Source organism: Crotalus tigris, unplaced genomic scaffold (genome assembly GCF_016545835.1).
Source record: "Crotalus tigris isolate CLP2741 ecotype Arizona unplaced genomic scaffold, ASM1654583v1 scf7180000024384.25900115:4084858, whole genome shotgun sequence".
Taxonomy (NCBI): Eukaryota; Metazoa; Chordata; class Lepidosauria; order Squamata; family Viperidae; genus Crotalus; species Crotalus tigris.
Window position 1 is genome coordinate 1,164,547 of NW_024100554.1, and position 12,254 is coordinate 1,176,800.

At 48.1% G+C, this 12,254-nt stretch overlaps 1 protein-coding gene across 2 annotated transcripts; it reads left to right on the forward strand.

Moving 5' to 3' along the window:
- Positions 1-977: 977 nt before the first annotated feature.
- Positions 978-11,996, forward strand: OSR2 (odd-skipped related transciption factor 2). Of its 2 annotated transcripts, none has more exons than XM_039328914.1 (4): positions 978-1,393; positions 7,910-8,711; positions 9,942-10,041; positions 11,440-11,996. In XM_039328914.1, the coding sequence occupies exons 2-4, from the start codon at positions 7,975-7,977 to the stop codon at positions 11,620-11,622; spliced, it is 1,020 nt and encodes a 339-aa protein (XP_039184848.1). In that variant the 5' UTR covers positions 978-1,393; positions 7,910-7,974; the 3' UTR covers positions 11,623-11,996. The 2 variants fall into 2 exon arrangements, with proteins under 2 accessions (XP_039184848.1, XP_039184849.1); XM_039328915.1 differs by having other exon boundaries at positions 11,522-11,996.
- The last annotated feature ends 258 nt before the right edge of the window (positions 11,997-12,254 follow it).

Sequence of the window (12,254 nt, forward strand, 5' to 3'; positions counted from 1 at the left end):
TCCAGCTGAGGAGAGAGAAAATAAATCTAAAGGAAATTTCTGAAGCAGAGCGGCAGAGGCACTTCAGAATGTTATGGTGTGAGTTCGGAGAAATTTTAAATTAGTTTCCGTGGCTCCCTTGCTGCGATGCAGAAAAGTTGCTTCGGTTTATTGGTTCTGTCTTTGGATCCACCTGTTTCAGATAGAAGAAAACTACTCTGGACGTGAGAATGACGAGCTTAACCATAATAATAATCGCTAGGTTGATAAAAACGTCAAGCCCAGTCTGAACATCAGGCTGACTGAGCGACTAACCATAATAATAATTCCAGGTCCTTAGGAAACACTCAATAAGTGGATAAAAATGCCAGTCAGTCTAAACATCTGTCGGTATGACCAACCATAATAATAAACGACACCATACATTCTTATTTAAACACGAGATCTCCCGAACTTTGCAGTCCAATCAAGAATATCAGTTAAATGGAAAAGAAATAAAGATTAGAACTTCGGAAGATAGTTGATTTAATAGTGTTTTGTTTTATACGTATGGAGCAGTAGAATGTAAAGCCTTAGAAAATACGGTCCGCATAGTAACATCAAACGCAACTAGAATGTTTAATGTCTATCGCTGATTTTTCTGGATACATTAAGTTGGGGGAGGGAGAGAGGTTGGGTTGCTTTGACATAACTACCGAAGTTCCTGCGTCTGATTTAGATAGGGACGCAGAAGTCTACGAAAGAAAGGTTTGATTTATGACCTGACCCTGTTTTCTCAAAGAAAAAGTCACCTTAGGTAATGTGTAAGGAGGAGAGAGAAAGGGGGGGAGGGGGGGAGAGAGAGAGATCTCTGTCCCTTTAAAGCCAAGTTGCTACCCAAACATAAGTAAACAGAGTGGTAGAAAAGAAAGTGGAGGCGGGATTTCGAGGGGCGGTCTCACAGTTTTACAGCCTCCTGAACGTTCGGCGCTGGGCGTGTTCAGAACGTCCAAGCCGTGAACATTCGACTCGCAGCGGCTCGGGGTGGGACGGCGGGCGGGGACAGAACTCCTCGCCGCTTGAGCTGCTAAAATGTGATGGACCCGAGAGGGGGAGTTTCAGACTTGTATCAAACTTCGCCGGAGTCGAAAGCGAGGCGCTCAAAGAGAAGTTGCGGTCGGGGGAGAAAACTTACGCGGAGTCTTTTGCCGACCACCCAGCCGCTAGGGAGAGTCGGAAGGCGGGAGGCGACGGGCCCCGAAGCCCTCCCGCTGGCTTTCCGAAGCCCTCCCGAGACAATAACATGAATGAGCTCCTGGAGTTTCCCGCCCTCTCCGCGTGGATCTAAATGAGGCGGCTCGGGCGTTAAGGCTGTAGGCTAACGCGGTGCTCCCCAAAGGCCGGCCGGTCGGAAGGAGGCTCGAGGGGGAGGCAGGTAAGCGGCTCCCGGTCTCGCGCGCGCGGGCTCCCGCCAGACCCGCGCCTGGTCGGCTGGAGAGAGGCCGCCCGGCTTCCAGAAGGGCGCCGGGCGGCCAGGGCGGGTGGCAGCATCCGAGCGAGCGAGCCAGCGCGCCTCGGGCGGCCAAGCCGGAGCGCGTCTCCCAAATGCAGTCCGCAGCGGGGAGGGAGGGAGGGAGAGGCGTCCCGACTGCGAGGGGCTGGCGAAAGGCTCGCAGAGGGAACCCGGGACGCTGCCAGCCGCCTGCCCGAGAGTAAGTCCCGCTTGGCGGGGTGGGTTCGCTTTCGGGCAGCGAGGCCGAGGGGGGCCCCGGAGAGGAGGCGCTTTGTCAGCTCCGAGTGTACTCCGAGGTGATCGCGCGTTTACTTTCGGTTTGACCGCTTGCCTGGTCGCTGGAGGCGGACGGGGTGCTCGGAGAGTCCCGTTAGTCGTCTTGCCCCGCACCTACGGGCGATTCTGGAAATGAGCTTCTTGCCGTGGTTATACCTGACCGAGCGGAATGACCCCCGCGGGACGCTCCTGTGGAGCCAAAATCAAATTAGCCTACAAAATAAAAAAAAAAATGTCAGATGACTTAATAGCGGGTGGTTTCTTCGCCCCTTCCGCCATCTCCATCCACCAATGTTTGTATACCTGATAGCTGGGACCATCAAACTCTATTCTTAGCCCCCCCCCAATCCAACCCAACCCCTGCTTGCCTCCCCCCCCCCTTTCTAGAGCAGTTGATGGTTTCACTCTCACAGTCTACGGAAGTATCCTGCAGCCCTGATCTTGGGAAGAGCTGGGAAAGAGAAGCCCAGTCGCAGCAAAAGAGCATTTCGGGGAGAACTCGTGCTCTAGACACCGATTTTAATTAAATTCGGGATTCCGATTGGGAAGGAAAGTGACAGGGGTCTAAATTACATCCTCGTTTGATTCGTGCCCGACTAGCAGCGGCGTCTCCGAGTGAAAGGTACCGTTTCCGACCGTTCTCTGCAGGCGATTTTCGATTGTCAGCTTGGCACCCGGACCCATTTATTTTATGTTGTTCTGGTTTCAATGGCTGCCGCGTACAACCCCATTCATAGCTTAGTCAGGCTTTCCAAGAAGGAGAAAGAGTACTGTGTGTGGTTTGAGAAGCGTTTTATTGCTATCTCCAGCTTGATTTCATGGAAGTATTAACCTTATAATAATAAAACTTTATTGTCACTTTGAATGTACATCAAAATGAAATTTCGTTGCACACAGCTCTCAAAGGGCTACCACCTCCGATATACACTCCTTGTTCGTGTACTCCTTGTACTTTCCCTTGTTATCCAATGGGAAACATGCATTACATGTAGATAGTTGCTGTATCTTGAAACAAAGATCCTTTTATTACATTGTACTATTTTCTGAAACAATCGTTTAACTAAAATATCCTCGAAACCACTTTTTAATCTGTTTTAAGCAAAGGGTGTATTGCTGAAATACTAAAAGAGATGAAACCTGTGTTCCTTGTGTCAAATAGACATACCTCCAAAAATGTGGATGTAGGAGCATTTGTCTTAAATGGACTCCAGAAGATGGTAGAGGAGAGGAAGGCCTGGAGGAAGGTCCATGGGGTCGGACAGGACTTCGCAACTAAAACAAGGAGCATTTGTAAAATGTGAACCTAAACCTCAATAGTTTTGCTAAAAGCAGCTTTAGTATCTAGGGTTCTTACTAAGTTCACTTACTAAGCACTATTAAACTTAATAAGCTTAATAATGATAATAAACTTAATACGGTAAGCTCACTTAATAAGCACTGTTAAGATCAATGCGACCTACTTCTGAATAAACATGCATTGAATTGGCCTATTATAATGGCAAGATCTAGATACATTTAGTGGTAAGTAAGTGTTAGTCAGTTAAGCTCACTTTGAATTTAAGCATGCATAAAATTTCTGCTTAAGGTGCTTGTAATTTTAAGCAAATTTATTCTCACATTTGGAATTTCTTTTATTACACCCTAATATAAATATGAAAATATAATACAGATTTTAAAAACTCATCTTTATGTAATATTTATTAAAATAAATTGTAGTTTTTCCTGCCTGCAAGTCCTAAATGAGTTTATATTGAAACCAATTTTCCCCCCATTTTTAATAGAGTTCTTTCACTAATAGCACAATCCTATTTAAGTTTGCTGAGCATAATCCTATCCTAGCTTACTAAGACGAATTTAAAGGAATTTACCTGCAGGTAAGCATGTATAGGACTCAACAGAAAGGCATCCACCTGCGGCCATAAGTAAATTCTGGTTGAATGAATTCAGTTAAGGGTTTTGATGAATGTGTTTGTCTATTTGTTATGATGTCTACGTGGAAGACATTTTTAAGACCAACCAAGCTATTTAGGTCATTTGAATGGAAAATGTCACATCATATTAGAATTATTCCCAGTTTGGAAAAAAAATTAATTTGGAAGCAAGTGCCATTGAAAGCAGTACAACCTTCTACTCGGTAAACCTGTCTTATTTTTAATGGGAATAGACTTAATTGCTGTGATGCTTCCCAGTGCAACTAATTTAATAAAGGACAGTCATTTAAAAGATTTTTTGAGGAAGGGTTCCAATCTTTCTAAAGCACCCTCACTTCTCTTCCTGAACAACTGAGGAGGCAGGGTGAGGGACTGCTGCATGATGTTTTATGTATATCAAAAACTCGGCTCCAGATCTGCAGACTTGCCTTCTTGGAGAGAGTCCTTTGAAGCAGGAAATCATTTAACACCCACCTCCTTCCCAGTAGAATGGAAACTTCAGTTGAAAAGTCAAGCGGTCCAGGATTAGTACCGGCCTGAAGAACTCCCCCCCCCACTACCCCCTCCCAGTTCTCACCCGAGCGTGGCCTGACTCCCAACCCGTGGAGGGTCTGTTCTTGTTGTGGACAGGTCAGAGAAACGCGCTGCTACTACTACTAAGAGGCGGCGGGGCTCTCAATCTGCCAATTTCAGAGAGAAAATTGAAGCTGGGAGAAAGGAGGGGGAAGCTGTAGCTTATAGTTTCGGTTAAAGGGGCTGAGCTAAGGCCCCCTCCCACACACACACCTCCCATCAATTTCCTCCCCTGCACGCTGGGATCCCAGACGGCAAAAAAGGAAGGTTTGGAGGGCGCTCGTTTATACGGGAGAGGAAAAAAAAAAGAATTGGCGTACCTCAAAGAAGGGCAAGCAGGAAAGGAGAAAAGCCACCCAGGGCCCAGATTGCGGGCTTCAGCTGCCCTTTGGCTTCTGTCAAGCCCAAAGACTGCAGAAAGGCCAGGGCAAAGCCTTCACCCGCCCAGGAATGAGACGGCGCAGCCACTGCTGCTAAGTGATTCTGTACAGGTCTTTTCCCACGCGCCGTCATTCTTCGCTCGTTGGAACGATGGGATTTGTAGTCCAGCATATTTGGAAGTCACCCGCTTGGGGAAGGTTAGCCTAAATTAATTATCGATTCACACCAGTAAATTATACCGATTTTTTTATATAAAGGAAAAAGAATACAAGTATGTAGTCACGCTTAAGCAGGTCGATTCTCTCTCTTTCCCCCCCCCCGGAGCTAAATTGACGCGGGACACCTGAAAGCCTCCGCCGCTGGCGAAGATTGCCGCTGACACTTGAGCAAGCGGGTGGCCAAATGAGTGAGCACAGCCTCCAAATTGGCTTCTTTAAAATACAAAAGTATTTCTAGTTCTGAATATAAAGTGGCACCATCTGAAGGCATTTTTTTTTACTCTGAGCTGCGTGCGGGAGAGGGAGCCGGCTGAAGGGACTCGGGTGAGTTGGGCAGCCTTGTAACTCCCTATTAGATTTGGTGCCTCTTTCTTTTCCTAAGCAATACCACATTTCCCACACTTTCCACAACTTCGGTAACAGGTTCCAAATGTAGTATAAGAGCGCGGAGCCGGCAACAGCCGAATTCCTACTTCAGGGCAACGGCCATAAGGCGACAATATGCGAGAGGAAAGCGGGCGGCGGCGGCGGGGGGGGGAGAAGAAAGACAGAGGAGCTTCACCTGCTCCTTGGGGGTTTGTTGAGACCAATTCCCTCCCCCGCATCTCTCCTGTTTCATGCCCGCAGTCCGAAACCCAGCCCTTTCGCGTGGGAGTTGACCACCGCCGGGTCGGCCCAAGCTAGATCGCGACTGCCCCTTGCCGAAATTTGCGGGGGTGTCGCTTCGGCCAGCGCAAAGCACGGCAGGCCAAAGCCAGCTGGAAGGACTCCGGGCCGTTTTCTTTAGACGCCGCGAAGCGCACGCGAGCCGGGCGTTGCTTTTCTCTAAGCAGCTTATCTTGATCAATGACTTGTTGCTGAAGGAAGAAAAATAAGCACCGCGCTGCAGGCGGTGGGGGGGGGGCGAAGGGGGTGGGAAGAAGCAAATGCGGCCCCTCTTTGCAACAGCATTCAACCACGGCCAAACTCAGCCTGCTACTTTGGAAGCCCTGAAAAGGCCTGTGCCTGGGGAAACTGTCTCCAAACCGTCCAGAAAACTCGCTTCCTAGTGGGACGGCTCAGATTCTGAGCCTTGACATTTCCACAGCTCCCCCCTACGTGCAAGTGTACTAGGCCTTGACGTCCGTTGTTTCCGAACGAGGCATTGTCTGGGCTTCAGGACAGCGACCCCTTTGCCTTTTGCGGCTGAGCTTCAAGGCAGGGCCCTAGGTTCAGCGCCAGGATCGGGACCATGGGTGCCAAGGCCTAGAAGCTGAGGCAGGCATAACTGGTAGAGAGAAAACAGACGCAGAGAAGACACGGAGAAACCGACCGACTCCTTCCCAGGCTTAAGCCAACGGAGAGCTCTGGCTGGTCGTTTTTTTTCTCCCTTCTTGTTCCGCCTCCTCCCATTACAAGTGAAACGCCCGCTGTCCCGAAAAAGTAAAAGGATTTGGCTCCAGGCTCCGCGCACTTCTATTCGCCAGTCAGTTCCGTGGAGAGACTGATCCCTGCTGCAGGTTTTGGTTTTTTTCCCCCCAGAACTCACACGTATCTACGACTGTGTTACAGGAGGATTTTCTTTCAAGGACAGGGGGCCCCTTCTACGATAGATCTCCTAAGATCTCGCACACAATACTTTTCTCTGGGTTAAGGAATTACACCGACTGCCACGGGTTCAGCGCTGGGCTGTGGTCAGGATTCTCTGAATGCTGTTCCCAGATCGCGTGGAGGGAAGAAGTTTATAAAAACAGGAAAGCTGGATTCGAATCCACGGCGCCACCGGTTCCCACTTGATGGGACATGCAATGGTGCACTTTGGAGGCGGGCTGAAGCCATTCACTCGAGGCCGCTGCTTAGTGCGGCTTCTCTTATTTCTCGCTGGTTAATGAACCGAGCCTGCAAGTAATCCGAGGCGGCGACACATTCCACTTTCCCGGGAAGAGTGCACGTGTGTCTCTCTCCGTGTGGGGACTTTACAATTTTTTCCTAGGCCGCAGCGCCTTTGCCCTTCTGCTCACTAGGGCCCACCCCGTCCTTCCCGGCCTGCCCTACAGAACACCCTCCTTGGAGTATTTAGGCGGCAAGGGATGGTCCCTCACGGGGCAGAATGCAGCTGCTCTTCGCTTCCTTGGGGGGGGGGGGGGAATTGGAGAGGTAGCCTAATCAGGTTCCTCTTCAATCATCTTAATAAAAAAGTTTCTGGCTCTCAAGTGTCCATGGAGGTTGTGATTTTATTCCCATTTCACCCGCTTCTAAATAGGGCAGTGAACAGTTAACCATAAATCTAACGCGAGGCGAGAAAAATCGGCGTTAGGTCGGCTCGGTGTCAGGGCACCTGCGCGCCCTGGCAGGCCGGTGTTTGCTTGGCTGTTTATCTTGAGCACCTCGGCCAAGCATGGCGTGTCTTCGGTTCAGTGGCCTCTGAGTGATCCCTTCGCCAAGTGCGTAACTCTGCACCGTGTTGGTGGTGCTCCCCTGCCAGCACTGGTGGCTTGACTCCCGCCCCAATAAGCTCCAAGGTATCGCTTGCATTATCCTCTCGCCGCTCTGCAGGAGGAGAGGCCTTGGCCCGCTCCCAACGCTCTTTCCTCCGACCTTGGCTGCGATGGAGCTGAAGTCATCAACCAGCGCTGGCAGTTTGGCAAGAAGACTGGCCGCCATAAATTGGGATGTCCGGATTGCGCTGCCCACCCGCATTCTTAGCGACTCGTGTGTCCGCGTTTCCAGTTCGGAAATTAGCCAGGGTTTAGTCCAAAACTTGCCTGGCCTGCTTCTCTCCTCCCCGCTTGTCTTCCCACTGGTTACCCCCAGCCACCAATCCTCGGACTCGGCCGCTTGAAAAAAAGGGAGCTCAGACCTTTTTTGGGTCCCCCTCCCCACTTCTCCCTTCGTTGCAGCGCGTCCCACCAGCGTCAGCTTGAAGGGTGGGCATAACACGGATTAAGGTCTGGTCTTGGGGAAAACACGGCCACGTGAGGCTGGCAGGCGGTTTAGGAGTGAGGAAAGGGCCTGTTTGTGCCTCTCCTCGAATAACCCGCAATCTTTTCTCCTTTTTCCATGTTCCTGTTTCTGCTTAGGATCAGGACACCGGTGCGCGCTTTCCGACCGCCGGGTTCAACCAGTCAACGCAAGGCCCGGCACCATGGGGAGCAAGGCCCTGCCGGCGCCCATCCCACTGCACCCTTCGCTGCAGCTGACCAACTATTCCTTCTTGCAAGCCGTCAATACGTTCCCGGCCGCCGTAGACCACCTGCAAGGCCTCTACGGCCTGAGCGCCGTCCACACTATGCACATGAACCACTGGACGCTGGGTTGTTACGCGGCCGCGGCCGCCGCTGCCACTGCCTCTGCCTCGGGCGGCGGCGGCGGCAGCGGCCCAGCCGAGATCAGCCGCTGCTCGGCGCTGAGCGAAATGGCGGCGGCGCAAGGCCTGGTGGAGCGCTTCCCCTTCCCGGGCCTGCCCTTCGCCACGCACCTATTCCACCCCAAGCAGGCCGCCGCCATCGCGCACGTCTTGCCTGCGCTGCGCAAGGAGCGACCCCGCTTTGACTTTGCCAACCTGGCGGCGGCCGCCACACAGGAGGACCCGCCCAAGGCGCACGCGGTGGCGGCGGCCGCGCAAGCTCAGGGCGAGCTGGCCAAGCTGGGTGGGCCTCTGTCGGCGGCGCTGGCCAAGCTCTCCCCCGAGAGCCGGAAGCCGGCGCGGGGCCGGCTACCCTCCAAGACCAAGAAGGAGTTCATCTGCAAGTTCTGCGGGCGACACTTCACCAAGTCCTACAACCTGCTCATCCACGAGAGGACCCACACCGACGAGCGGCCTTACACTTGCGACATCTGCCACAAGGCCTTCCGGAGGCAAGATCACCTTCGTGACCACAGGTCAGCCTTTGCCTCAGCCCGCTAGGCCTCCTGAGATGGTGGGGCTGGAGGCCCCACGAAGGTTTTACTGGTTTGGGCTTAATCGGTTTATGGAGACCCTGTCTTATTTTGAAGGGTGTTAAGTGTTTTCTCCCAAAAACCATAGTTAAAATAAACCAAGGCTTATAGTGGCTTGAACACAATCCAAAGCTGAATTCAAATAAAACACTAAGCCATATTGTTGATTGTTTGTTATGAAGCCATTGCTTCAGTATGGTTTATGACCCATTCAGTAAATCCTAGTTCAAACAAATCATGATTTAGCATGATGTAGGAACAGGACTATCTACTGCAGACCCAATCTAAACAAGAAGTGTTCTTATTATCCCCCTGAACAAGGTCAGTAGGGTTTATTTCCAAGAAAATAAAGTTGGAGCCAAACCTTCAAACCTTCATCGAAGGGACATGTCTGATTTTAAAGCCAAGGGATTTTTGAGATCTGGGGTTAAACTACTTGATCTCGTTGGAGCAGGAGGCAGAAATTCCTATTGCTTTGAGGAAGAATGATCGGCTTATTGTCTTCAATGAAACATATTTCTAAAGTTAGAATCTCAGTTTAGAATTCTCCCTCACTTGAAGGTCCTCTGATGTTCTTGATCATGTTTCTTGCCTTTGCTTTTTTTTTTTTTTTGCCTTGGGGCTATAATATAACTATCACTAAAGACTTGGCAGTAAGAGCACAAAAATATTTATGGGTTTGTAACAATATACAAATCTCTACAAAGAGACTCTTTTTGTGGCTTGTTTTGAGAAGCCAAAGAATGTTGGTCTCTTTATTCCACAAAACCCCTACATTCTCCTGTCAGATTTATAAACTTAAACACAAGCTGATGTTAATCAAAGGGCAATTTTGATTAACTTCACCTGGAATTACCTGCCAAAGTAATAAATTAGCTTACACCCATGAACATTTATATGGGATTACACCCTTGCTAAGCATGTTTACAAATATATGCATATTTACCCAGAAATAAGCTCCTATTCAAAGGGGTTTATTCCAAAGAAGGCAATGAAGAGCAGTGAATAATTATTTTAAGGGGTCTGGACATGTTGAAAAGGGACTTTGGGGATGAACAGCTAGGCAGCATATACTTTTGGTTTTAAAAACTTGATTATGCAGAAGTTGGGCTGGTTATGGCACTTGTTGTGGGTATAGAGATACTGACTCGAAACCCTTTGGTTGATTTTCAGGTATATCCACTCCAAAGAAAAACCGTTCAAGTGCCAAGAGTGTGGGAAAGGATTTTGCCAATCCAGGACCCTAGCCGTTCATAAAACTTTACATATGCAGGTAAGATCAGGCTCAATTATTTTTCACATTCTATTTTGATTTTAACTGATTATGAATATAACTGCACAGTAATTATTTTCTAGATGCAAAATGAGATGTGCTTCTTTTTAATCTGAAATCTTTTGTGCTATTTTTCTCAAAGCCTGATAGGCAGAAAACAACACAATCCATATTTAATGTATATGGAGTTCATAACATGGGCATTTAGATGGCCAGGACAAGGGGGCAAATGATAAAATGTGCAAGTGATATCAACATGCCAGTGCTGTGACACACTCACTTGCATCAGATGCAAGCATGTAATAGCATTTGTGTTAAGACATCTCTGCCTGCATGTCATCATTTTGGTGTATAGTAACTGCAATTCATTACAGATGCCCTATGTTTCTTTGGCTATTAAAAAACTCCAATAAACACTCAATTCTAGGAGAAAAGTGGGATATTAGTTAAATAAATAACAACCATAAAATAAGTAACATTTCCTAGGGACTGTGAGCCTATGTACATTTACTTAAGAGTATATTTCATTGAATTAAGCAGGATTTACATTTGAGGAAAGATAGCCTGGCTAAGGCTGACTTCACTCATTCAAGACTTCCATGCTCTAGCACTTGAAAAAGCTCCTTAAGTAGCCAGTTTTGAAGCAACTTATCAATGGCTAAATGAGATGTGTTCTTTGACGGAAAATCCCAGAGTAAAAAGACTTGCTTTGTGGAAGACTTCTCACTTAGAGAGATGAATTAAGTCTTCCTTGGAAGCCGGGTGGATTAGTAGGAGACTTTTCCCCTTAGATTCCAGGAAGTGAGAAATGCAAAGCAAGGAGGACTGGCCTTGACAGGCAGGAAGATATGTCGGTGCAATTAAGACTATAATCTTAAGGACACTTACAAGGGACTGAGAGTAAATCAATAGACCTGCTTCTGAATTCCAGATGCATTTTCTGGAAATAATTGTGTCTGCAGCTAAAACTGCAGTTAATGTGAAAGTAAAGCTGTGATTCTGAGATCAGCTCCAAAGAAAATTAACTAATTGCGTAGAAAAAAAAGTGAAATCATGCACATGTTTAGATGCACATAAATGGAGGTTGAAGAAAGCTTAGTCACTGAAGTGTATGCAGGTTCAGATTCTAAAACTGAAAATGTATGTGCACTTATTTGGGAGTAACCCTTACTGAATCCTATTGGAAAGTAAATTTGCATAAAACCAAACTATAAATGCATGCACAGTGCAGTCCTATGTACTTTAGTCTTTAGTCTTCAGTGTTAATTTAATGAGGCCAAAAATGAGAGCAGGGTGGGGGTGGGGATAATGGTGGTAATGTGAGTGAACTTTGAAAAGCTCGATAATCCAAGTAGTTTGTCAAGGGTTTAATCCTTTGCTTGCTTCAAATCTGAACAGGAATCTCCACACAAATGCCCCACATGTGGAAGAACCTTTAATCAAAGAAGTAACCTGAAAACTCACCTTCTCACCCATACAGACATCAAGCCCTACAACTGTGAGCAGTGCGGCAAAGTGTTCAGGCGCAACTGTGATCTGCGGAGGCACAGTCTAACTCACACCCCGCGGCAGGACTTCTAGAACAGCCGAGAACCCCTCCCCTGGGGAGCTAAGTCTGGCTCAAGGACTTGAACTGTAGCGTAATCTTTATGTCCACATGGGTGATGTGGACAGGTGCCTCTAGGGGCTTGATTCCATGTCCCCCAGTGCCAGCCGGTCCGCTGTGGTGGTGGGGGCTGATACCTGTTCCAAGCATTCTCCCTGCAGCCGCCGAGAGGGCCAGCTGGTTTCTTGTATATAGTAACAAGAACAGCTCATTTTCGAGCTCTGCACAGCAATATGTTGGCTTTCTATTGTCTTACCAAATGCACATTGGTACCAACAGCAAAACCTAGGAGTGAAAATACTTTTTTTCAAATTGTATTTCCAAATAAACACTTTCCCTCCAAATATAATTCTCATTCTGAGTTTGAATAAGTAACATACTTTACTTTTTCTCTCTCTTTCTGATAATTAAAGTCAAAAGATCTGAAATTGTTCTTTGAAAAAAAAATTGTGAGAGATGTGTGTGTGTTTTTAATTGGTGTGTGTGGGGGGGAAATCTACTCTCTGCAGTTTTCATGGCAGGATATATATATTTTTGTTTGAAGTGGTTTCCCACAGCCCCTTCCTGAGCGAGAGCCGAAGTTACCCGGCTGATCTCATGGTTTCCT